This window comes from Gymnodraco acuticeps, unplaced genomic scaffold (genome assembly GCF_902827175.1).
Source record: "Gymnodraco acuticeps unplaced genomic scaffold, fGymAcu1.1, whole genome shotgun sequence".
Taxonomy (NCBI): Eukaryota; Metazoa; Chordata; class Actinopteri; order Perciformes; family Bathydraconidae; genus Gymnodraco; species Gymnodraco acuticeps.
The window spans coordinates 3815907-3842440 of record NW_022990981.1 but is presented as its reverse complement, the minus strand read 5'-3'; the positions used below and the strand labels follow the sequence as shown (position 1 = coordinate 3842440).

Genomic DNA, 26534 nt, shown 5'->3' with positions numbered 1-26534 from the left:
AGTGCTGGAATACTTCCCAACCGGAGAACAGCTCCAGCACATTTACCTCTGACGCACGGGGTCGATGCACGGGCGAATGAACCACCTCTGGAGACTCCTCCTGTGGGGGAGTCCCAGGGGGATCCCCACGTGACCAGCTGACGTCGTGCTGAGCAGCTGTCACGGAGAGGGCCTGCGGGATGTGACACGTCGGAGAGGGAGCTGTCAGTTCCTCCACTTGCTGCCACGAGAGCCGCGCTCTGCTGGCTGAGTTTAATTCCACTCCTGTCACAATCTTAAGGAGAACCCAAATGCAGCACTCGAGAAACCAAGGAGAATTGGTAATACACTTTATTGGAGATTCCACTGGATCTGAGGAATTCCAACCGAGCAGTTTAACGCACCGGAGGACAGCGGGCAGAAGGTGAGTCAGGGACAGGCAGAGAGTCAGGGAGTAAGCGAGGCGGTCAGCGGGGATACAGGCAGGGTCGGATAACAGGCCAGACAGGATAGTCGAGGGACAGGCAGGATCAGGGGACAGGCAGGATCAGGGAACAGGCAGAGCAGGCAGATCGAGGACAGGCAGGGTCGGAACCGGGTAGGCAATCTAGTTTCAAACGCGGGAAAGACAAGCATGAGGCAAAGTACAATCTGGCAAAGAGTGTGTGTAAGGTGCGGGTTTAAATACTGGCAGAAGCTAATGGGTGCAGAAGAGAAAGAGAGTGAGCTAATGAGTGGGTGTGGAAAACAGGTGAGACAGGTGAATGGAAAACTACTGGTGAATGATGGAGCAGACTATGACAGAACCCCCCCCTTAATGGACGGCTCCTGACGTCCCTAAATGCTAATCTACAGAGGAGGGTGGGAGGTGGGATTAATACTCATCTGAAAAAGTTCTTTTGGCCTCCCTCTCCTGCCCCCTGTCGGAATCTGCGTCCTCATCAGAAGCCGGCCCCTCGCTGTCCTCCTCTGAAGAGCTGACGGTAAGAGGAGAGACTCTCCCTGTGTTTCTGCCCGTCGACGTGACGGTCTTAGACGGTTGCTCAGGATTACGCCGATGGAACTCCCTGATGAGCCGGGGGTCCAACACATGACGAGCTGGAACCCAAGCCCTCTCCTCAGGGCCGTAATCCTTCCAGTCCACCAGGTACTGGACTCCTCTTCCTCTGCGACGGGAACGAAGAAGTCGTCGGAGAGTGTACGTAGGCCCGCCGTCAATCATCCGGGGCGGTGGTGGGGGAGGGACCTTAGGAACCAAGGCACTCTCTCGCACAGGTTTGATCCTGGAAACGTGGAAGGTGGGATGGATCCGCAGAGTCCGAGGCAGTCTTAGCCTTACTGCTGCGGGATTGATTATCCTGACAATCTCAAAAGGTCCAATGAATCTAGGTGCAAGCTTCTTCGAATCCACCCTTAAAGGAATATCCCGGGAGGAAAGCCATACCTTTTGGCCCACCTGGTAGACAGGTGCTTTGGAACGTCGGCGGTTGGCAGAGGAGGCGTACCGGTTGGCCGAACAAACGAGAGTTCTCCGGGCTTGATTCCAGGTCCGTCGACAACGACGGATGAAAGCCTGGACGGACGGACAGGTAACCTCCCTCTCCAGGGCTGGAAACAGAGGGGGTTGAAACCCGTAAGCACACTGAAATGGGGACAACTTGGTGGCCGAACTGACCAGAGTGTTGTGGGCGTACTCGACCCAGAGCAGTTGTTTAGCCCAGGCCGCTGGGTTCTTGGAGACTATACAGCATAAGGTCGTCTCCATCTCCTGGTTCTTTCTTTCTGTCTGACCGTTGGATTGCGGATGGAAACCGGATGACAGACTGACCGTGGCCCCAAGGAGCGTGCAGAATTCCCTCCAGAACACTGAGGTAAATTGAGGACCACGATCGGAAACCACATCAGTAGGCAGCCCATGGAGCCGGAACACATGGAGCAGGACCAGCTCCGCCGTCTCTTTGGCTGAGGGGAGCTTGGGTATCGGCACAAAATGAGCCATCTTACTGAATCGGTCTACCATCGTCAAGATGGCAGTGTGTCCGTTGGACGGTGGCAGACCAGTAACAAAGTCCAGAGAAATGTGAGACCAGGGGCGATGAGCGATAGGCAGAGGTCGTAGGAGACCAGCAGGAGCTTGGTGAGAAGACTTGTTTTGATTGCAAACAGGGCAGGCATTAACAAATTCCCTGGTGTCCTCCTTAAGTGTTGCCCACCAGAACCTTTGCTGGACTACCTCCCATGTACGTTGGATCCCAGGATGGCAGGTGAGTCTGGAGTTATGAGCCAACTGGATAACATCAGACCTCAACGTCTGCGGAACGAACAGGCGGTTCGGCGGACAGGCACTGGGTCCCGGCTGGTCCTGCTGGGCGGCCTTGACCCTCTCCTCCACCTCCCAGATGAGGGCGGCGACGAGCTGAGGAGTCGGAAGGATGGTGTCCAAGCCCCTGGGAATGTTACCTCCCTCTCCAAACTGACGAGAAAGAGCGTCAGCCTTAATGTTCCGAGAACCAGGGCGGTAGGAGAGGGAGAAATTGAACCGAGTGAAGAAAAGGGCCCATCTAGCCTGTCGGGAATTCAGTCTGCGGGCCGACCGGATGTACTCCAAATTCTTGTGGTCGGTCCACACCAGGAAAGGTTGACTGGTCCCCTCGAGCCAGTGACGCCACTCCTCCAGAGCCAACTTCACTGCTAGCAGCTCCCGGTTTCCCACATCATAATTTCTTTCCGCTGGAGTCAAACGCCTTGAAAAGAAAGCACAAGGATGGAGTTTTTGGCTGTTCATTGCTCGCTGAGACAGGATGGCTCCCACCCCCATATCAGAGGCATCCACCTCCAAAACAAACTGTCTTACAGGATCGGGTACTCGGAGGATGGGGGCGGAGGTGAACCTGGCCTTAAGGTTCTGGAACGCCTCCTCAGCCGAGGAGGACCACTGGAACATAACCTTAGAGGAGGTCAGGGCTGTGAGAGGAGCGGCCAAGGTACTGTATCCACGAATGAACCTCCGGTAGAAGTTGGCGAACCCGAGGAACTGTTGTAGCCGCTTCCGGGATTCTGGAACCGCCCAGGAAGTGACTGCATCAACCTTGGAAGGATCCATCTCGATACTCCCCTGTCCCACAATGTATCCCAGAAAAGAGACAGAGGATGTGTGAAACTCGCACTTCTCCGTTTTAACAAACAGCGAGTTCTCGAGCAATCTCTTGAGAACCGCCTGGACGTGGTGCACGTGTTCTTTCAGTGTCTTGGAAAAGATCAGGATGTCATCCAAGTAAACAAACACGTGTCGGTCCAACATGTCTCGGAGCACGTCATTTACCAACGCCTGGAATACTGCAGGGGCGTTGGTAAGCCCAAAAGGCATGACTAGGTACTCGTAGTGCCCCGAGGTGGTGTTGAAGGCTGTCTTCCACTCATCCCCCTCGCGAATACGTACCAAGTGGTACGCGTTACGCAAGTCCAGCTTTGTGAATATGGTTGCTCCCTGCAGCAACTCAAATGCAGAAGAGATAAGAGGCAGTGGGTATCGATTCTTGATCGTAATGTCATTAAGACCCCGAAAGTCGATACAGGGTCTTAGGGTCTTGTCCTTCTTCTCTACAAAGAAGAACCCTGCGCCAGCAGGTGATGAGGACGGGCGAATAATCCCAACCGCCAGAGAGTCATTGATATAAGTCTCCATGGAAACTCTTTCCGGAGCAGACAGGGAGTACAATCGACCCCTGGGGGGGCTGGTCCCGGGATGCAGGTCGATGGCACAGTCGTAGGGCCGGTGTGGTGGTAAGGAAGTAGCCCTCGACTTGCTGAATACTTCCTTGAAGTCCAGATATTCCGGTGGAACCCCTGTAACATCTGGAACTTGGCTGGGGTTTACCGAACGCTGAGGCGCGGCAGCCTGTTTCAGGCAGATCAGATGACAAGAAGGACTCCAACCCAAAATGGCTCCCGTCTCCCAGTCAATGTTAGGGTTGTGGCGGCGGAGCCATGGATAACCCAGGATCAGCGGAATATGTGGAGACCGGAGAACATGAAACTGAATAGTTTCGTGATGGTTCCCAGACAGGAGCATGTGAACGGGTACAGTCTGATGAGTCACTGTCCCCAGCAGGTGACCGTCTAAAGCGTTGGCTGGAACTGGGCGAGACAAAAGAACCCGGTCTATTCCCAACTGCAGCATAAGCTTCTCGTCCATAATATTCGCGTCCGAATCAGAGTCAATAAAAACAGCAAGCGCCTGAGAGCTATCCGGTAATAGCAACCTGGCGTGGCTCAATGGTCTCTGAGTGGGAACAAATCCAGGGGTTTGGCTCACCAGTATGTTCCCCATTACTGCTGAGCCTTGCCTTTTACCGGGCAGTGAGAAACAAAATGGCCGGCCCGGCCGCAGTAGAGACACAGATTACGACGTCTGCGATGCTCACGTTCCTCCAAAGTGAGGTTGGTGCGACCCACCTGCATGGGCTCATCCCCCCCTGGTTGCGGCTCTGGAGTGAGGTGAGGTGTCGTAGCCAAACTCCGACGTCGGGGCGCCCAGGCATGTTGAACTCCCGCCGATCGTCGCTCCCGTCTCCGTGTCTGGATGCGCCGATCCATGCGGGAAGTCAGTTCAATCAACCCATCCAGTGAATTGGGCAGATCAAACGACACCAGCTCGTCTTTAATGTAATCCGCCAAACCACGCAGATAGGCGTCACACTGGGCTGCAGAATTCCAGTTGCTGAGGCGGCTCCGGGTGCGAAACTCAATGGCATAATCCACCACAGATCCATTACCCTGGCTCAGGTTCAGTAGTCCTCCTGCAGCGTCTGGACCCACAGACACGGGTCCAAACACCTTGCGCAGCTCCGCAGAAAAAGCGGGGAACGAAGAGCAGGCGGGTGTTTGTTGCTCCCATTCCGCTGTGCCCCATAGTCGGGCTTTCCCAGTCAAATGATTGACCGTGAAGGCCACACGAGCAGCTTCAGAAGCGAAAGTGTGTGGCTGCAGCGCAAACAGGATAGAACAGTTCGTAAGAAACGGGCTGCAGCCCTCCGGTTCCCCGGCGTAGCGCTCCGGAGTTCCCACCCGAGGCTCCGGGGTAAATCCCATCAGAGGTGATGCAGAAGCTGGTGTCGACGGCATAGGAAGAGGCGCTGGAGCGGCCACTCCTGCCACTAGCTGCTGCACAGTAGCCGTTAGCTGCTGTAGCTGCGCAGCTAAATAGGTTAGCGTCTGGTCATGTGAAGAGTTAGCATGATGAGCCTCGGTGGCCAGGGCGGCTATCGAGGCTTCCTGCCTCTGGAGAGCGTCCTCAACTCTCACGAAACGGTCTCTAGGTGCAGAGGAGTGCGCTGGGTCCATGTTCTGGCCAGATTGTTCTGTCACAATCTTAAGGAGAACCCAAATGCAGCACTCGAGAAACCAAGGAGAATTGGTAATACACTTTATTGGAGATTCCACTGGATCTGAGGAATTCCAACCGAGCAGTTTAACGCACCGGAGGACAGCGGGCAGAAGGTGAGTCAGGGACAGGCAGAGAGTCAGGGAGTAAGCGAGGCGGTCAGCGGGCATACAGGCAGGGTCGGATAACAGGCCAGACAGGATAGTCGAGGGACAGGCAGGATCAGGGAACAGGCAGAGCAGGCAGATCGAGGACAGGCAGGGTCGGAACCGGGTAGGCAATCTAGTTTCAAACGCGGGAAAGACAAGCATGAGGCAAAGTACAATCTGGCAAAGAGTGTGTGTAAGGTGCGGGTTTAAATACTGGCAGAAGCTAATGGGTGCAGAAGAGAAAGAGAGTGAGCTAATGAGTGGGTGTGGAAAACAGGTGAGACAGGTGAATGGAAAACTACTGGTGAATGATGGAGCAGACTATGACAACTCCCAGATAAATGGATATCTGAGAGGGAAGAGGACAGCTCTTCTTCCAATTCATTATGAAAACCCAGGCTTTGACAGATGCGATATGAGATTTAACGTCTGTAAAGCGACTTCCTCCGTGGAGCGAGCCAGCAATAGCAGGTCGTCCAGATAAAACCACATCCTGGCGAACACATTCCACCATCTGTTTGATCGTCAGCATGTGTTTCTCTCTTTTTGGAACACTGACAGATCAAGGATGAGTCTCACTCCCCCGTTTTCTTCCGGGGATTTAGAAAATAACGGGAGTAAAAAAAACCTGATTTTCCACCCTTTTGGAAAAAATGCCTTTTTCAACAGGAGTTCCAGCAGCGCTGAATGGAGCGCAAGACACTGTTCCTGGGATGACAGGAGTGTTTCTTGTATCCCATGGAACTGCGGGTGGAGAGGCTTCTCTGAGATATGCTGTAATGGTCGTCATGGTGACGAGCCACGCCCTCGCTGCTCGCGCTTCTTGAGGCGAAAGGGCTGCGAGGGAATCTCCACACGCTGCATTTCACTCTGACTCTCATCATGAGGCGCGTACACGCCCAGGGGATGAGTAGAGGTGTGTGCAGTGCTGTCCACACGAGGCGTTATAACGGTGCTCGTGGATTTATTATGACCGTGTGTAGGAGGCATATCTGGGACAGAGGAATGCCGCAAGCTCTGCAGTTTATAAACCAATAGGTTAAAACAGCAGGCTTCTGCAGCGAATGAACCACCTCTGGAGTGTCCCCCTGTTGGAAGAGACCCAAGGGGATCATCACGTGACCAGCTGACGCCAACGCCGAGCAGCTGCGTCACGGAGAGGGCTGTGCGGGTTTGTGACACGCCGGAGGAGAGCTGTCAGTTCCTCCACTCGCTGCCGCGAGAGCCGCGCTCTGCTGCTGGCTGAGTTTAATTCCACTCCAGATAATCGATTGTCTGAGAGGGAAGAGGACAGCTTTTCTTCCAATTCATTATGAAACCCAGGCTTTGACAGATGCGATACGAATGTAACGTCTGTAAAGCGACTTCCTCCCTGGAGCGAGCCGGCAAATAGCAGGTCGTCCAGAGGAAAACACACTCTCATCCCTCCTCTGTGTAGTGGCTCCAGCCTTCTATACACAGAAAATGCGAGGAGCCAGGAAATATCCAAACGCTATATCCTGTGTTTCGGGATGATGGGTACGTGGAAGTATGCATCCTTCAGGTGGAAGTGAACCAGTCGTCCTGGTGAACACATTCCAGCACCTGATTTTCTTCCCCTTGAGGAACCCTGGAAATAGCCTCTTTCAACAGGAGTTCCTGCAGCTCGGATTGCAGCGCAAGACATAGCTTAGACAGGAGTGTTTCCTGTATCCCATTGAACTGTGGGGGGGGGGGGGGGGAGAGGCGAACTGCAGGACGTATCCTCTGCTGATCAGCCTGCTTATCCATCTGTCCATCCAACACATCCTCACTCCCAGGTCGGCCTATGTTGACGTTATGTCAGTCCCCTGTGTCGGCTTTTTCCAACGCAAGGGGGGGCCCCTTAGCGTCCATTTTCAACGCAAGGGGGGGGCCCTTAGCGTCCATTTTCAGCTTTCCGGGATGTCCATATGCTTCTATGGACGCTCATGAAAGCACGGCATTTGTTTGTGTCGGCTGCCCTTAAAGGCAATGTGAGCGTCCATTCCCATTGGATAACGGAGAATTGTACACCCGGAAGTAAGTATTCCCCTTACTGTCGATTGATTTTACAGTGATATCTGCACTACTCATCGACTAAAAAACACCAGATTATCCTTGTTAATTACACAACATTGATTGGTTTAAATTGTGTGCAATGCTTTTGTATTTTTCCCCTTCGATTCGGAGAAACAAATATTTTTTCGGAGTAAAGGATGGCAGAAGACACTACACTACCCAGAATCCCCAGCTATCGTTTGGACTACACCATGTGCTCTGTTTGACAAACCCCGTGATAGTTCTCAAGCTCTGTGATTGGTGAGTGTGCTCCGAGGGTTACGCCGAGCCTCGAACAGCACTTGAAATGGGATGGAACCACGGCAGACTGTCCAAAACTGGATTTGAACGGGTCCACCGCGTCCGCTGGGGTGGACGCGGTGGCGGGGGATTGATTGATTGATTGAAAAGTTTATTAACAGCTTGTATATTGGGTACAGTACAGTACAGCTCAAAACATACAATTGTTAAGGGGATGCAGACCAGAGAAAGACTTTCGTCTTGTTTACATCAGGGTCCCCCATTTCCAATTCATCATGTCATTTAAGACATATAAGCAGGGTCGGCTCTAGAACAAATCGAATGGGGGGGCAATCATTTACCAAGGGGGGGCACACACTGCCGTCAACAACCAACACACAAACACCAACGCAACTTCAATTAAAAAAAACATGCTGTAAAGTCTATTGTCTTTCACACACATTGAGGGGTGTGCTATTTCCTAGCGCACCTATGACTTGTGCATACATGCACGGTTGTGGCACGACCACCAAAACAGAAACATATGGACATAGGCCACCATATAAAAAGTGTGCAAATGTATTTTGTATCCTATCCATGTGAACATGTTTTAGGTGGGGGTGGACCTAACCTCCTCTAGGAGGGTCTGGGGGCATGCTCCCCCGGGAAGATTATTTTTAAAATATTGAAGTTAAATGCATCAATCTGGTGCACTTTGAGAGCAAAATGAAGAGATCTATGGATAGCCTACATCTCTCAGCATTCATATGAAACAGAACTGTACACAGATTTACTTTTTCTTTATGGATATTTTACTAATCACTCCCCTTTTAAACTGTATTCTTGTGTTACTGTCCTATAGTATTTCATACCCGTTTTTCATTTATTCTCTTATTTTTTTAATAACTAGGCTATAGGCTAATGATCATATACATGTGTTCCTCGCAAATACTTGTTTACATAAATGGTGACCAAACCGTTTGAGACCCACTGAGATAACTTACACTAAAGTGAACTATCTAAACACTGAGAGAGTCCTTACCTCACTGAGCTGAGGTTATACGATCCTCTCAGTCTGACAGGAGAGGACTCTCCTCCACCTTGGTGTAGAAACAGCTCTTTATATCTGTTAGCATAGCTAGCTAACCGGATGCTAACAACAACATTCCACGTTACCGCTCGCGCACTCACAAAATGCGATCGTGCCACACACACAGAGAGCCGAGCTTGAATGAAACACAGAGACCCAGAAGTAGGCTACTTGTACTGTACTGTATATCATATTATTTTCGATGGCTTTACTGTATAATCAGTGTAACAGATGAACAGATTGCCACCGGCTTTCATCTAAAACACACAGCCATGTAATGATAACAAAACAAAAGTCGGGGGTCATTGGTCAAGCAACACACCAATCAGAGAGCAGCAGTGAGCACACCTCAGGCTGTGTTTTATATTTGTATTCTTTATTTCTGATGTATTTCACACAAAAAACCTTTAGTGGAAACGTTTTCACTTCTATGATTAAAAAAAAAAAAAAACGGCAAAGTGGCAAGGCTTGCCCACCCTGCGTTGGGGGGGCACAGTGACTCATTTTGGGGGGCATGGCCCTCGAATGACCCCCCATGACGCCGACCCTGCATATAAGACATATTTGACATACAGATGGCTTATTTACAATTTACATACAGGTGGTTTTTTTACATACAGATTGCTTGTTTACAATTTTCATTTTAGATTTCGTTCTAATACATCCTAACCGGACATTTAAGACATACCAAGTCTACAGATATACAGTTAGTAACAGAGTCTAAAATGTGAGTATATACATAGATGGGGGGGGGGGGGGGAAGCTGTCCATTGAACGACAGGTTGAGATTTGTACCATTACCGGGGCCAGTTTTGCAATGCTCTCCCCCGAAGGTGCTCTTTAAGAGAGGTTTTGAAGGTAAGGGAGCGGAGACGTGGGACGGAGTCCCTGCAGCCGCCGACGGGCGAGCCTGACGCCGCTGCGGCTGCTGTGAGCGTCTCTCCTCCTGCCGCTGTGGCCGGGTTGGACGCTGCAGCTGCTGCGGTCGTTGGTGCTGCTGTGACCGCCCAGCAGGCTGGAGCCAGCTAACGTGCTGGCGGATGTCGTCCGCCTGCTTTTGCTGCCGTCCACGTGCTCCAAAGCCTGGAAGGGGCCAATCGTCCACCTCGGTCGCCGCAGCGAGAGCGTCCGCTCTTCGCTTCCTGTCGGCCAGGCCCTCCCATTTGACATTCCTGCCCTCCCCCAATATACACGTTTTTTATTATTTATAACATTTAAAAAAAATATATATATATATTTTTTAAATTATAAATAAACTGTGAACTTTTATGCTGCGATGTATGTGATGTCAGATAGTAACTAAAACAAAAAATCGCAGGCTACGTCAAATAAATTCATGTGTCTGTTGTGATTTGTGATTCGTCCACATTTAGACCAATCACAGCGTCACACTCTGCCGCCTATTCTGGATTTATTTATTGTTTATTGTGCATTCTGTAGACTCCCATTTCTGTTTGAATTACAAAATGGACATCAGAAATTGGCTTAAAAGGTCTAAGGATTTATTAAAACGAAATAGCAATGAAAGAATTGCAGCCGATGGTGCTGCTGGCGACCCTCACCTGCCGTTGCAGCAGCACGCCTTAATGTCACAAGCTTGACCTCGGCAAACCCCGGGGCTGAGTTAGCGAGCCCAAGCCTTGACTCATCAAGGCGGCCGCCACCAACGCTGTCCTCCGAGGCACAGCTCCTTGTGCCCCTACCATCACCACCTGCGTTGCCACACCCTGTACCACACCCGCCAGCATCCTCCTCCTCCTCCTCCGTGCCGGTGCCTCCACTACAGACGCTACCTTGCAGCACATCAACAGGTACTATTGGGCCAGCAACCGCTCAAAGACCAACAGCCCCAGATGATCTTGGGGTTAATAAACCCAACCAGGTGAAACTGGATCATTATCCAGGGACATTGTTTTCAGGAAAGAAGCGCATTTTTGCCGCTGCATGGTACAACAACAGACCACGGCTTGAAGATTCGTTAAAAGCAGACGCAGCCTTTTATTTCCCCTGTAGACAGTTTAAAGTAAATACGTCTTCATCTGATGCGGCTTTTACGACTTGGAAACACGCATTACAGACTGATAAAGGACTGCTAAGGCATGCCGCATCAAAAGAAGAGAGAGTTTGTGGAGAGAGAGACAGATACGCGAGGAAACAAATAAGGAAATGAGTACTTTGGTGCAGATCAGCTGGCACGGAACCTTATTACGTGTCAGCTGTCGTTGATATTCTAGCTTTTTTAGCTGTCAACCAACTCCCTCTCAGAGGTGACCACGATTCACTCCACAGCATGTCTGAGTGCAGTGCATAGGAAAATGAACCATGCCCAAGGCGGGCTGAACAGTTCATCGTCTCCGTCTCTTTCTTTCCGAATGCAACGATGAGGAAGCTGCCATCCTTAACCAGTGTGCCTTGCTCGTGGTTTAACAATTTCTGTGCTGCTACACACACAATGTTTCAAAAGTGGTTTCTATGTTGCCCTTTATTTGTATATGTATTTGCGATAAGTGTGCGTCTTTGCGCAATGCTGTTGGCCTTGCTGTTTGATATATATATTGTGCCGCAGGCCCGCAGCACGTGACGGTTTTGTGTGCCCTCCCATGCAAATCATATGCCCTCCCTTTAGATTTGTTCTGGCGCCTGGTCTGGGGAGACGGGCACAGTGTGAGCACGCGACCTGCTGGCTGAGAGCCGCGTCCATGTGCTCTGGCCCCAGGCAGGATTCGCACATCGTGTGCTGGTCGTAGCTCATGATGTATCCTGAGCCACATGAGGGACAATGTTTAGTGTCTCTGTGCTTCAGTAACGCTGGCTGAAGAAAAGAGGGAGCAGATTGTCGGGTCTCCTTCCTATTTATACCGGAAGGGCAGTGGCGTTTTCTCCTGGAGGCCAAGGGAAGCCAGGCTTCCCCTGTTTTTTCGGATTGTAGTTATAATTTTAATAAATAAATAAAAACACTTCGTTTATTTTCGGAAATTCTTTGCTGTGTGTTGCTGCCGGCCCGTCTCTCCCCCATTCTCATTGAGTATTTTACAAAGAGTGAAACAGCGCCCCTCTAGATGTTATGGTGAAACAGTAGATTGCACTCTCTGTTGCGAGAGGAGGCCAGCCGAAATTGGCTTCCCTTGGTGAAAAAAAATGGAGGGATTGACCAATCAGACAAGGCTCACGTGATGCACCTGCTAACCTGTGATTGGTCAGGGCCATGCCAAGGGAAGCCAGAGGCGGCTGGATTCCCTCACAATCCAATCAAATCGCATCAACTTAGTATTGCAGTGTTGCAGTCCTTAAACCCGGAAGTAAGCTGCGCTCGGTTTCCCTCATGTTTCCCTCGACAAAAAAGCAATGGGATCATTTCTCCATAGGATTTTGGAAAATAGCACGAAATAAGGTCAGTGGAAAACGAACCTGTTAGATAAATGCACGTTTTGTTCAGTCGGATGATATCCACATGTCTACCCTACTTTTATAATTTTCGAATCATAAATCTAATCAGTAGAAGATAGATAGCTTCACTGCACCACTCTCACCGCCGTTAGAAAGTAGCAAGCAACTGAAGCAAGTGCAATTATGGAGGGTGGAGATGTGGAGTATTTAATCAAAAAATAATTGTACTAAACTTCCGCTACAGCAGCAACAACAAATACAATCTGATGACAGGCCAATGCCCAAACTGGAGCTGTGTACAGCGAGGAAAAAATCTCCTGATTTAGTTTGTGAATGAATACTTATTATAGTTTGGGCTGGAGAGTGCGTGCGGACCTGTCGGTTAGATAACAGGCATGTGTAAGTCCTGCATCTGTATGATACAAATGTGTGTAAAATGATACTGGGTGCTGTAATCACTCATCTGGTTACGTTATTACATTGACCACCACACCCCCGACCCAAAAGAAAGGACGTATTATTGGCTTCCCCTAATTTTTTTCCCACGCCACGCTACTGCGGAAGGGAGCCCGAAGGTGGAACGCTCTTCCCACAACTGTAAAGGAAAGTAAAACTATACTTACCTTCAAAACCTCTCTTAAAGAGCACCTTCGGGGGAGAGCATTGCAAAACTGGCCCCGGTAATGGTACAAATCTCAACCTGTCGTTCAATGGACAGCTTCCCCCCCCCCCCATCTATGTATATACTCGCATTTTAGACTCTGTTACCAACTGTATATCTGTAGACTTGGTATGTCTTAAATGTCCGGTTAGGATGTATTAGAACGAAATCTAAAATGAAAATTGTAAATAAGCAATCTGTATGTAAAAAACCACCTGTATGTAAATTGTAAATAAGCCATCTGTATGTCAAATATGTCTTATATGTCTTAAATGATATGATGAATTGGAAATGGGGGACCCTGATGTAAACAAGACGAAAGTCTTTCTCTGGTCTGCATCCCCTTAAAGGAATGGTATGCTCATGACACTCATTTTTAAATAATTATCATCCGATAAAACAGACCAGTCTCTGCCAGTCTTTTTTTTTTTTTTTTTAATCCGATGACATTATCAGTGATTTTAAACTGATTAATTACCGAAATAACATCAACACTGTGGGCGGCGCCATTTTACCGGACGTGATGTAAACCATGCGTTTGGTTTCGAGGACACGTTGATGTTCATGTTATTTACTGTAGTTACTCTCTTCAAATATGCCTCATTGTATCGCGAAACATTGCCACAATTCTGATAGGAACAATCCACGGAATGCTCGGTTCCATCTGTTGCCAAAAGGTAAGCGTAGGAAGTACGTTCGGAGGCAGTGGCTAGCGAAATGTGGCCGGCCCGAACCGAAAGATCCACAGGCGCATGTATGCAGCGAACATTTCAAGTTTCCGGACGACTACTCTGAGAGTATGATAAAACATAACATGGGATTTATTGAACAATCATTACTTAATGGAGATGCAGTACCATCGGTCTTTCTGGTGTCATCACCGACCAGGACACCAGTTCGGCCAGTTGAGAAATCGACCTCTGCAAGTGTGAAGCGATGGAGGACCAGAAGTAGTGCTCGGAGTAAGAATAAGGTATGTTATAGCGCATTTCCATTGCAGCGGGTAGCCCCGTTTAAACGTCCTTTATCGTCCAGGCCAGGCCAGTTTTTGGTGGCCTTTCCATATAGCGTAGTACTGGCTAGTGGGTACTTTTCCCCAGTTTTTCTGGCCCCATAAAATCGTGGTTCTAGGTACACCATTCATGTACAGGTCTTCCTACTCGCCTCCCGAAATCAATTGCACGAGTAAAGGGATCGTCTCCAGCAAGATCACCGTGCTGTTCATCCTCATTGTCACTGTCCCTGGATTCCTGACGGTTCTGACTACTTGGCTCGAACCTGTATGGCTGAATTCCCCCATCCAATCTCTTCATATTGCTCAAAACTTCTTCCTCGGCTGACGAGTCCGAACTCAAATACTCCGCCATGTTTTCGTGTGTTTACAAAGTGAACGCATGGATGACATCACGACCATCACGTGACTACTGAAAATGGCAAAAATGGCAGCGGCCTGACAGAATATACAGGTTTTGATAAAAAAGAGCTATAAAATCATTATTTACCGGGGAATATCGCTGATTTCTTCAGGGTATGGTTTAAACATAATGTTTCACTAAATACTGAAGTTTTGATTAATTATCTAATGAGTGGAGCATTCCTTTAACAATTGTATGTTTTGAGCTGTACTGTACCCAATATACAAGCTGTTAATAAACTTTTCAATCAATCAATCAAGGGTGGGGCCCACCTTGCGGGTGGGCGTGGACTACAAGTGTTTCAATGCTGCGCGGGTGCGCAGGGGGATTACCCAATAGCCTTAGAGGGTGAAGCCATACGAAATAGAACATCATTTGAGCCAAAGTTCTGGGAATGTGTTTGTTTTTAAAAACAATTATAAGTTACTAACACAAATTCTGTAACTGAAAGAAATACCAATCATGGGCTTTTGTGGGTTTCTCTTGTGGCTATGACTTTATACTAAACTACCACTGTGTCCTGCATGCTGGAATACTTTCTGATGCCAGTGCCTTTTTTCATTTATTTTACCCCTGACCCTCAGACAGCTGGGATCCGCCTCTGTCCGGTACTGTGGAGACTACATGTTTTATGTACATGTATGGCCGACATGTATGGTTCACACAACACACATGGAGTCTGGTCTCCTCCATCAGCTGGCAGCACCTCGCTTCTGTCAGCACTCAGCAGCAGGGAGGTACTCAGCTAGGCTGTCAGGTAGCTTCCTGCTAACAACTGTGCTATGTTAGCACAGAACATGAGGAAACTTGTGACTGCAGCATGACAACAACAAGCGCTCCATCTCTGCCAGACACTATTATTATACATCCATGTGCCAGACCCATGGCCAGACCGAGCTGATGTTCGGCTAGCTAAGTACTGTAGCTAACATATGTTAGCTTTGGCTAAATCTAGCTGATGCAGCTAACTACTACTCTTTGCTAGCACGGTTGCATGACTCGGACATGTTCCTCTGCGTGAGACACATCAGGCTGAGCTGCTTGGTTGTGTGTCTAACCTTGAGAAGTGATGTGAAGTTGTCCTGAAAAGGTTTACTGCTGTTTATCTGTGTTAATCATTAGCTAGCTTTAGCCTCTTTGGATGAAGCGCTACTCCGCCGGGTTGCGCCGGGTTGTCTTAAAGGGAAAGCTGCAATAAGAGGACGATTCAAATCATTTATAATAAAATAATATAATTTTAACTTTTTCATGTTACATTTGTGTATTTGTCATATTCATTTTTAGAACATAAGTAAATGAAAAAAGAACATTCATAATGTGTACACAAAATGCTTGAACCTGTTACACATAGGCAGGATGAAGTGTGACACTTGTTTTATTTATTGTGATATTGTCTGACAATCAGAATAAGATATTTGTCGAATTTGAAGAAAATCCTGGGAGATGATGTTAATTCGAGTCCAGAAGATAAGGATTACAAAAATAAAGATAAACATACATGTTATATAAAGAGTGCTAAGACATGGCAACTCTGGATTCGGCACATGTCACATTAAGGATGATTGATATCACTACTGATCCCAAACATTTTCAAAATTATGATTGCAAACAATACAATAACAACAATAAATTAAAATGACTCCTTAAGGAAAAGCTTTTTGGGGCAACATATAAATAAAAGAAACACACATCAAATATGTTCAGTTATTTGAGTATAGTATAGGCTATGCATTCACCTACTTTTGGACTAAATTACAATATGCGCAAAAATCATAACGTCAACATAGAGTTTAAAGTTGTGGTTATACATTTTAAACATGACAGATTTAAGATTGAATGATTTGTAAATGTATAGAATAACCATGGCCAACTTTAAATACATAAATATACCAATTACAATGTTATCCCCAATGTCACTGGATTTGTACTAAAATTCTATGATTATACTAAGAACATACTGTCTACTTGTAAGGAGGACTCTTAAACGACAAATGTATGCCTAGTATTATAGTTTTATTCAATTTTTAGAGATAGCCGAACAAATCTCCAAAAAGACCCCAACATTTTTCTGTGTATCAACTGGGTCTGACCACAATTCATATATTTAATACAGTATTATGTTCTTGAATGATAATACATAAATGCTGGGTCAACAGTTTCAAAATCTAATTGAATTAAGAATAAAAGGAGGAGTCTGTTTCTTTGTGTTGCATAATGTCCATGTTTATTTCATATATGACAATGTGTTTAGTGTACACAAACATTTGACGCTAAACTCCAACACTCAGAGACACCGACTGAACTACTGCCCATTTCAGATTTAAAAATGGGTGCAACTTTATAATACACTGTTCACAGCAATCATGTTATATACAATGCAAAGTCATTTGAAGAAAAAAAAAATGCACTTGTGCAACTTGAAAATAAATAAAGATGTGGAAGCACAAAAATGTAGATGATATCTTTCAAATGGGGATAGAAAAAGTAGATGTTGTGAAGGCTGACAGCATGATGGTGAGATTGAGATAAGAGTGAAAGTGTGATTATAATGAACCAGCCTCCCCTCTCATGTCAGTGGACAGATTACAAGAGGTTTATCCCACACTTTCGTTTAGTTCCCTGACAGTAACCCACCTACAATCAATCAGGAATCAGACTGTGAACACAAAAGACAACACAACCACTCCAGCAGAACAACTGTTTCAAATATCAATGTACATTCAGTGTGATTTGTTGTGTTTGACTGCACCAAGAAAGCTTTGGTTGGCTCAAAAGTGACACACAAAGAGGAACATTAAAAACACGAGGAATAATCTCAACACAAAGATCAAACTGGAGCAATCCGAGGCTCACATTTTAAGATTGTGTTTTGAAAGGAAATGAGACACAATGAGTGCTTTTGACGGTGTCATTTACAGCAGGGCTTTCTCTCCATGATGATGCTGCGGCTGGATAAACCACAACTGTAGTCTCTGCCAGGAAAGGCTGTGATGGCAACAGGGATCACAGAACACAGCCAACAGAAGAAATGAACACACATTAGACCGCCTGATTAGCCACAACTACTGACAGCTATGGAGGATTTACAAGGTTTTGAATGGATCACTTCAAACAATTGCCCACAACCGACAGAATACTTTCAAATCTCTGGATATATGCTTGAATAAAAGCAAATACTTAAATTGCAGTTAGAATGTAATCCCCTGCTTACTGTGCCATCTTACAACAAATCATATTGTTAACAGTTGAATGCTTTGAGATGTTGTCTTAGTTTGCAGGTGAAATGTCTCTTCTGTAGCACGCTCTCTAGGCTGGCTGACCTGAGGCATGCTCATCCTTAAACTTCACACAACATCTCACACGCTGAATCTGTCACTAGTTCAGGAGCTGTTTCAGATTCAATGATCAGGAATGCAATGTATACAAAATGCACTGTAGCAAAGATCGAAGGTAGCACATTTTCTAAGTCTGATCGAAATCATTTTCTTTTGTTACGAGTTATCAGGTGGAGAAAAAGGTTTTGCCAGGATAATCTTTCTTAGTTCCTACATTTTTTTGATAGGAAAGAAGTTTATTTTAAATGAGGGTTATTGGTTCTTGTTGTAATACTCATTTAGGCCACAAGAGGCTTTAGTGCACCTCTACCATGCGTTTGAAATAGGATTCATGATTTGTAGCCAGAAGAAACATCACAGAAATGTTACAAACTACCTGAAAATCCCCTTAAAGAAGATCAGACTTAGAAAATGCATCAACAAAATGCTTTTCCTTCCCTCTCAGGGTTCAAATCAGACGTTACGTCCTTGAAGTATACTCTGTGTTATGGACAATTAATGACAGCCGATTGCCAGTTAAGATATGTAATAGATTTCAGTCTGATAATGTAGGTGATGACGATAAGCAGACAGGTATGATCCGCAGACACTTCCAGAACAGTAGCAGCATGGTGCAGAGGCATACTGTACAGTCTGATTGAAAAGAGAGGCACTACATTGAATCAATATACATATCATTCAGAAAACGAGTTTCTTATTCTGTACTGTGAGGAACATTGATACTTTTGATTATTTAACAAGGTAGCTTTGTGCAGCTGCAGATGGACAGACCATCTTTATGTCTGACAAAACATCGACCTTTTCAGATGTGTATTAGTAGGGGTCAAAGGTCAGGTGTGACTATCCAAATCTTACAGGGGGTAGTATTATTCAAGTCATTGTCAGCTTCACAAAGAAATTGGCCAATCGTAAATTATTCAGCAGTTTAAATAGCTGTATGGGCACAACGCTGTCTTATTCAAACATTTAAGGAACTCATATTCAAAAGTGCGATGTGCAGAAATTGCACGGTACTACTATTTTAGAAATATAAATGTCTTTGTAAATAAATACATGCAGAAATAAATAATAAAGCTGTTAAATATCTAAATATATCACATTTTAAACAAATACAATTCAGGTAGAGAATGGGATTCAATTGGGAGGATTATTGGTGATGACATTGAATTTATTTTTGGTGTGAATGTAGATACCCTCGGTGCTCCTAAGAGAAGCTAAAACATGACATGGATTGATCAGAATGCCACATAACATAAGGTCTAAGATGAGATGTTCCTTTGCCAGGCTGTGTGTGCTAAAGCTTCGGAGAAGTTTAGGAGTAGGACAGCAGATTGCTCCATGTCAGGATTCACAGTGCAGGAAAGAAGATTGTTCCAAAGAATTACACTCAACTGTCCTTTCTTTTCTTTAAGCGTGTATTTTTTAGCTGACTGCAAACCAGTTTAGACACCGTATATATACTGTATATAGCTGTAGAGAAGAGAACATTCTGGATGTTTGTTTCTATATTTACTGATGCAAATGAAGCAATGTGATCTCGCTGACATGACAGCTTCACATCAAAATAAACGTCACTGCATTTTTTGGAGGATTAAATGAATAAGGCTTGATGTGTCACTGACAACAACTACAGTACATTACCATACGTATGTAATCTGAGATAAGAAACTGGTGCTACTTCCTCCAGTCTTCTCCAATCGTCCAGCTATGAATAAACCTCAGTACAGGAAAGTGACAGCTTTTTGAAGACTTTCTTCAGACTACAGTCACACCGCAACAAAAGCCTGACACAAACATGGGCGCTTTAGGTGCTGAGGACACTAGTGATAAGCTGAGGACGTACAGGGGTAAGATAGTTGTTGGAGACTGTTGTAGTGGGGCTGGGGGAGGAGGGGGGAGCACAAGGGGAGGGACAAGGACAAGGATCTATGTACATCTTAGTCTCTGCGTTCATCCTTCTGTCTCGTCTCACATTCTCATGGGTCCGGCTCGTCTTCTCGACAGCTTTGACCTGAGAGGCCGAAAGGAGAATATATATTCGTATTAAGGATACATTTTCCACTTCTGTTTGTGTACTTTTAGCTGTTGAAGTATTTTTTACCTGATAGTTCCTGCAAGGAGGGGATTAAACGCATAGAGCCAGTCATGCATCTCTTTGTCATTAATGGCTTGAAGCAATATTCCACGATGTTCTGTACACACTGCAAATGTGTACGGGGTCTGTGGAAAGAAAAGAAAAACATATGGAACCGTATCTGAGGCTTTCACCAACAAGAGCTGAGAGAGGGAGTAACAGAGAACAAGATGACGTCATCAGGATACATACAAAGGTAACTGTATTCAATTACAAACAAAAATAAGTAATCAGATTACTTATATACAAAAAAGAGATTACTAGCAGGATAACATAGTTACAATACATTTTGAAATAAAGATCAATATATTATAGGTAGAAGAAGTAATGAACACGTTTTCTTTATGGTTTATATTTAGGCTACTTTAATTCTTCTTTAGAAAATATATAAGTTGACCGTGAAGATAAAACATCTTCACGGTCAACTTATATATTTTCTACTCTCTAATTCTGTTTTATTTCTATTTTGAGATGTTTACATTTTAGAATTGTTTATTTCTACTCTTTTCATTTCGTATTATGTGCAATGCCTTGTTTTACACGGAAACATTTCCCAATTTGGGATCAATAAAGTACATTTGATCTTATCTTCATTTGAAATACCTTTCTTTTTGAATGCAGTAGATGGACACCTGATTTATTAAACAACAGTACAGTCTATGCTTTTGTTTAATTAACTTTAAACAGCATTTGTAAACTATTACTGTTACTACATTTTTGATATGAAATATCTTGGTTTCTTCTTTTCTAAGGTTACATTGTTGCATACACTAAAGTCAAAATCATCTTGTTGTTATTTATTGTAACGTTTTTATTTGCATTGCATTTGATATTGAGGTTTTCCAAAAGTAACGGAAAGTATTCAGGTTACATTACTTTTATATTTTGATACTCATATTAGGTTACTGATTAGATTTGTTGTCATGTAACTAGTTATTGTAACGCATTACATTTTGAATGTTCCCTCCAGACCCTGATCACCGACCTTCAGCATGGCCTGCTGGTCCTCGCTGTACTCCACCTGAGCCGAGGACAGGTTGAGGATAGCGCGCTCCACAGAGTCTCTCTCTGTGTTGTAGATGTAGACGTACGGCCGCCGCACCACCACGTAGCGCTTCACCCACCCGTTAGTGTTCGGCTCCAAGAAATGTATGTATCCCTTCTTTGACACGATGGGGCTGCAAGAGTAGAGTTGAGAAATCAGCACATGTGAAACAGAAGAGTGTCTCCACAGTCACTGAGGAACACTCACCTGACTCTGATCTCCTGGATGTCGGGGAAGAACCTGCGGCTCCGGGCTCTGCTTTCAGAGGCCCCGGTGATGGACTTCTTCTCTGCGTCCTGCTGTGTGTCAGGACTGGGGCTGACCGCACGGGAGCGAGGCATCGGGGGTCTGCGGTACAGGAACAAGAGGCTCATAAATCATAGTTACCCACACCTGATGCAACTAAAGCACTCTGCAATGAGTGACATCACTGTTCTCTCAGAGCATCACACTACCAACCATTTTATTCAAAACAAGGAATAAAAGAAAACACAGTCTACAGTATACAGAATGTGGTTAATCCAGACTCATTAAACAAAGGCAACGAAAACAATGACCCTGTGTGCCTCACTCCTTAAATGACAACAATGTCTGCATCCCTCAAAAACTGTCATACATCCAAAAATATGAAAATGAAAATATTAACAACAGCATATATTTTTCATACAATGCATAAAAACTGCAGTGCTCCATGTATTTGTCCTGTAGCTCAATATGATGGACAATACTTATTTTGTATTATCCTTATATATTAATACCTACTATTGAAATGTATTTACTTAGATTGTTTATGTTTGCACCGCCAGATACCAAAGCAAATTCCTTGTGTGTGTAAACGTACCTGGCAATAAACTTGATTCTGAATCCAAAAAACAAGAAAGCCAGGGCTCTGGATTGAAAGGCTGATGTAACTGAGTGCTTGTAAGCAGTGATGGGCGTGGGATAAAGAAATGTGGTTTCAATGAGGACATTTGTGTCCTCAAGAATCTGAGTGTCTGTATTTTTTCTGAAAGAGCTGAGGTTAAACTCCAAATAATTATACACACCTGTGTATCCCATATGCAATAACACATTTAAAATGATAGACAAATTAACACTAAAAAGCCAAAAAAGGACTCACCTGAGTTCAGTGTTGCCATAGCAACCATCAACCAGCGAAGGGCATGTTGAGGAAGGTGTGATGGTGTTGAGAGCAGAGATTGAAGCTGAGTCTCTGAGCATCGTGATGGACATCTCTGAGAGCTACACACACACACACACACACACACACACACACACACACACACACACACACACACACACACACACACACACACACACACACACACACACACACACACACACACACACACACACACACACACACACACGTGTCAACTGTGTGGAACAATCAGACGTACATCATATTTTTTGTTCACGTCTCGGTTTAAATGTGAGTGTTTTGAGCACTACCTTGCTTTCACTGGCGCTCACACACACGTGAGTGTATTCTCGGTTAAAGGAGTGAGTGAGCAGCCGCAAACACTGTGAACAAAAGACAGAGATTAGATAACAGATAATGAAATCAGTAGATCTGTAATATAATCAAAATGAAGGTACATTCAGCACAGATTTGACGAGACAGAGATCATAGAGTAGTAGTGTTACAAAAAACAATCAGGACTGCAAGAAGTCAAAAATGAACTTCAGGTTGTATTTGTGATGTAGCTGACCTTGGCAGCGAGCTCCCTCTGCCTCTCGGTGATCTCAGAGCTGCAGCTGACCTCCTGCTCCAGCTCGGGGGGCTGAGGAGTCTCATTCAGGTCCTCGGTGACGCAGGACTGCAGGGAATCCTGGCCCATGAGCATTGTAGACTCCAGTTTCTCCCTCAGCAAGAGGTAATGCTTGGTCTTCTCCACCTGATAGAATGGGAAGAAAAACAAGAGAAACAGCTGCTTTTCGTAACATAAATCATAAGTGTGGGGGAAACTTCTGTAGCAATGGAGGAGTCAGGACTCAGAGAGACACGATGGAGAGCTGGAGCTTTGATGGCAAACACTGACGGTTTATTTGGAGCTTCGGCCGGAGAATTCACTCTTGTGAAAACAGGGAAACTATCCAATTCCAACATTAAATCATTTGTTTCAAATGATGGTAGACTTAAATGTCTTGTAGTTTTCTGCAGTTGAATCACTATAGATGTTTTTGTCTTGACATTTGTACACCTGCATTTAGGTTCCCTGGCTACTAACTTAAAGATTACATTACATGTCAAAGATGAGTTATAGAAACCTCAGCTTCATTTATAGTCCCAGTTTAACTTAAAGAAACATCTTAGTGAGGTAGTCCTGTTCTTTTAATTAAGAAACAATGCACCATTACGCCAAACACTGTAGCACAATTACCATTTGTTCAGCATTTGCTTTTAAAAGTAAGAGCTTTCCTAATTTAGAACCTTTAAATATCCATTTAATGCATATGGCATAAATATTGGAAAGGTTTCAATTTTATTTTCAATTTTGGAGGGATCAACACTAGTTCATTTGATTAACCTACAATAATGGGTGTAGACACTTAAAATGCAGACACTTCACCCCCTAAAATATCAACATGAAACCCATTAAAGACAATGTTTGATTGCCATCGTAAAACCATGCATTATGATTCTATTATATCCAGAGCCTTGGCTTCACATTTGTAGTTTATACTATTTCTCACCAAATATAGCTATTTCTCTTGTTTTCACATAAGGCCAATAGGATCTTTAACTTGTATCCACCTTTTGTTGCTGCAATAAGGAGAACTGCGTCAAACACTGCTTTGTTGTTGCTAATCACTGACATATTCAAGAATGAAATAAATGTCCTTTGATACAATAAAAAGAAACTGGATTTTGTGGTCATTTAACATCTTGCCAAGGACAACAGTTGGAAATTAGCCTGCTGGCTCATTTACAGCAATGTTGATTAATGTGCACTGTCCTTTCAATAAATAAACTCAACTAAACTTTTAAAGGGCTGAGATTCTGGCAATGATTAATGTTTTGTAGCTATGATCTAAGACTGAAGTTGGTTATGAACTTTAACATATATATTAATATATGATTTTGTATCATATATTCAAAGCAACATATTTAAAGAGATGTAAAAGGTGAAATCAAAATAAATTGCCGTTACATCTTGCAGGAGGCTGAGTTTCTCCAGCTCCCACTGGTGGTCCAGAATGAGGCTGTCACTTCGGGGCCTCCACCCGGCCAGGTTCTCCTCCCCGCGGACGTAGGCCACGGAGGTGTCCAGCACCCGCCTACGTCTCCTCTGCATACCTGGAATGGTTAGAGTCAGTGTTAGAAATGTAGCATAAGTGAGCAGATGCTAAATGAGGACTTAGTCTCGACGCTCACCTGGACTTCCTGCATCTGCCAGGTTACACATGCTGACCTCATAAACTCCAGTAACACGGTTTCTACAAAGTCAAAAACAGAGCTCTACATTAAGGAAAATCACAGGAGCTGTTTGATTTTGTTCAATGTTTGAAGTTTAAAACTCACCCGTCTGCCGCTCTCAGGCTTCCAGTGCCAAAAAGGTTCCGGATGGAGCGCGAGGCTGAGAGCTTTGTGTCTCGTGAGTAAAACACCATGCAGATATCTTTGGTTATGATTGCGGGCTGGGTGCAGTTCTCCATCTTCAATTGATAAGAGAAAGAGGATGGATATCAGACATGAATCACCTCCGACACTGTAAGAGCTATTTGTTCTCATGATCTCAGGCTCTGTGCGGTACCTCCAGGTAGGCCGAGAGGGTCATGTAGATCTTCTCTCCATATGGAGTGACTCTGTTTAGAAGCAGGGAGTTGTGCATGGAGCTGTCCCAAGCAGCCTCGAAACGGAAGAAAGTCCTAAGTTGATCAAATGAATCAGCTGTTAAAATGTAAGTCCTTCTACCTGAACACAAAATAAGCTAAATACATGCTACTGTCTGTCTTTAAAATACATTTGCATGAGTAGGAGCTTGGAAGTTAGCAATGCACTGCTGTGGCCTCTTAGAAAGGTCCACATACAAAAAAAATCAAGTGTACACTTAATTAATTTGAACATGGAACTAAAGCTCTCTGCAAAGCCACCAGACTTCTAAAAAACAATTTGACCTAGCAGAACACACACGTTGTTGGTCTGCCGCTGCATTGATCTGGCAGTTAGTTTGTATTATTGTGTGACTTTAGTGAATCCAAACTAACCCTTTGAACCATATGATTCGGTGTACATTTAAACAATGACAACATTTGTTGGGTGGTCATAAACATGTTTGCTTTTGCCCCCCATCCACAGCAGTACATGTCTTAGCTTCTTTACTGGTACTCCCGACTGCTTCTGCAAACTAGGGGTGTGACAACTGCCATATTCTGTAATACTGTTCCTTATCGCTGAACCATCCCTTTAACAACAACTTTCAATATCAAAACATATTTCACAAACAGAAAGATACAAATAGGATTTGATTACATAATATTAGGCTTGGTAAAACCGATATCATTTTATGTTGTAGTAAGTATTCATCAAATGTAAGTCAAACAAAAGTGCTAATGAAACATTTCTGCATGCAACAGGCTGATTTAGTTGATGTACAAACCACGACAGAAATGCAAATAGAGCGGAGGTGACTTTTAGTACAGAAAAAGGAGGGGGGGATGAGAGCCAGCCAGAGGAATGAGGGACAGGGCAGTGAAATACCTATGGTCAACTCCCGAGGAAATGCTGTGAGGAAGAAGAAATCAGCAAAAGAATAGAAAGTGAGAAAGTGTGTTTGTGGTTGTGCCGCGCTCGTGTGGCTGGGATAGTGTTTGTTTTCCACTCTGTTATCTCATTATGTTAACACATGAGAATCCTGTGGAAGGTGCTCTAATCCTGCCCCACCATAGAGAGGGTTAAATAACAGCTTTCCTGAAGCTAAACTCTACTGCTTTCTGCTACACTAATGTACACGTCTTTTCTCATTACCCCTGAGCGGAAATAATCACACACAGGAAGCAGTTCTTTCACAGCCTTATATTTAAAAAAGATAATCCAAGCACGAATTGTAAAAGGAAACTAATGTTTTCGTAAGCCATAAAAACAGTCTGAAAGGAGTCTTCATGAGGTTCAGATGTTGGACTGATGTGACCTTATCGGAGAGTGAACAATGTGTCACCCAGAATAAACAGACAATGAACTGAGTGGACTCTGTAATGCAGAAACTCACTGTGGCTCTGTGTGAGTAAAGCAGATTCACTGCAAAGATGGCCAGTTTTTAACTCATTAGCAAGTGCATTAACACAGATAGACACACTTATGTCCCAGTAGTAGAAAAGTGTTCATTACAAGGAAGCAATTTCCTCTGTGCACTACCCCAACATGTGTTTCTCTGCCTTTTACTACCTCCTGCAGGAGCCAGCACTGAAGTCATGCTGGCGGAACATGCGAGGAGCCGTTTGTTCCTGGTGTTTGGCCAGTTTCAGCGAGGTAAACTGGCCACGATGTCGCAACATCGCAGACATTTTGAGAGGTGCTACTGGTGAGGTAATGGGTTCATTGGATTACATTTTAATAGCTGCATTTGAATGGCGTGCCAGAGGGGGTACTGTAAGTGATGTGATCCATGTTACAGCACTTGAGTAACAGTGGATGACTAGTGTTCCTGTTAATAC

General features: G+C 45.0%; 2 protein-coding genes across 16 annotated transcripts in view; both read right to left on the bottom strand.

Annotated features, from left to right (window-relative positions):
* Positions 1–15530, bottom strand: part of scly (selenocysteine lyase) — a 42048-nt gene extending 26518 nt beyond the window's left edge. For both annotated transcript variants that reach the window (XM_034235636.1, XM_034235635.1), the window contains exon 1: positions 15421–15530. The gene's annotated coding sequence lies outside the window, so the exon portion shown is untranslated. The remainder of the gene's footprint in view (positions 1–15420) is intronic.
* Positions 15531–16559: 1029 nt separating this feature from the next.
* Positions 16560–26534, bottom strand: part of kif1aa (kinesin family member 1Aa) — a 45080-nt gene continuing 35105 nt past the window's right edge. For 8 of the 14 annotated variants that reach the window (XM_034235745.1, XM_034235748.1, XM_034235751.1 and 5 more), the window contains 12 exons: positions 25582–25605; positions 24635–24749; positions 24403–24536; positions 24256–24317; positions 24032–24177; positions 22589–22774; positions 22329–22400; positions 21997–22118; positions 21084–21224; positions 20817–21009; positions 19799–19917; positions 16560–19708 (listed from right to left, as the gene is read on the bottom strand). In XM_034235745.1, the coding sequence (XP_034091636.1) occupies positions 19666–19708; positions 19799–19917; positions 20817–21009; positions 21084–21224; positions 21997–22118; positions 22329–22400; positions 22589–22774; positions 24032–24177; positions 24256–24317; positions 24403–24536; positions 24635–24749; positions 25582–25605 (1357 nt within the window). In that variant the 3' untranslated portion in view covers positions 16560–19665. The remainder of the gene's footprint in view (positions 19709–19798; positions 19918–20816; positions 21010–21083; positions 21225–21996; positions 22119–22328; positions 22401–22588; positions 22775–24031; positions 24178–24255; positions 24318–24402; positions 24537–24634; positions 24750–25581; positions 25606–26534) is intronic. The other 6 variants (XM_034235747.1, XM_034235750.1, XM_034235754.1 and 3 more) reach the window with 2 other exon arrangements.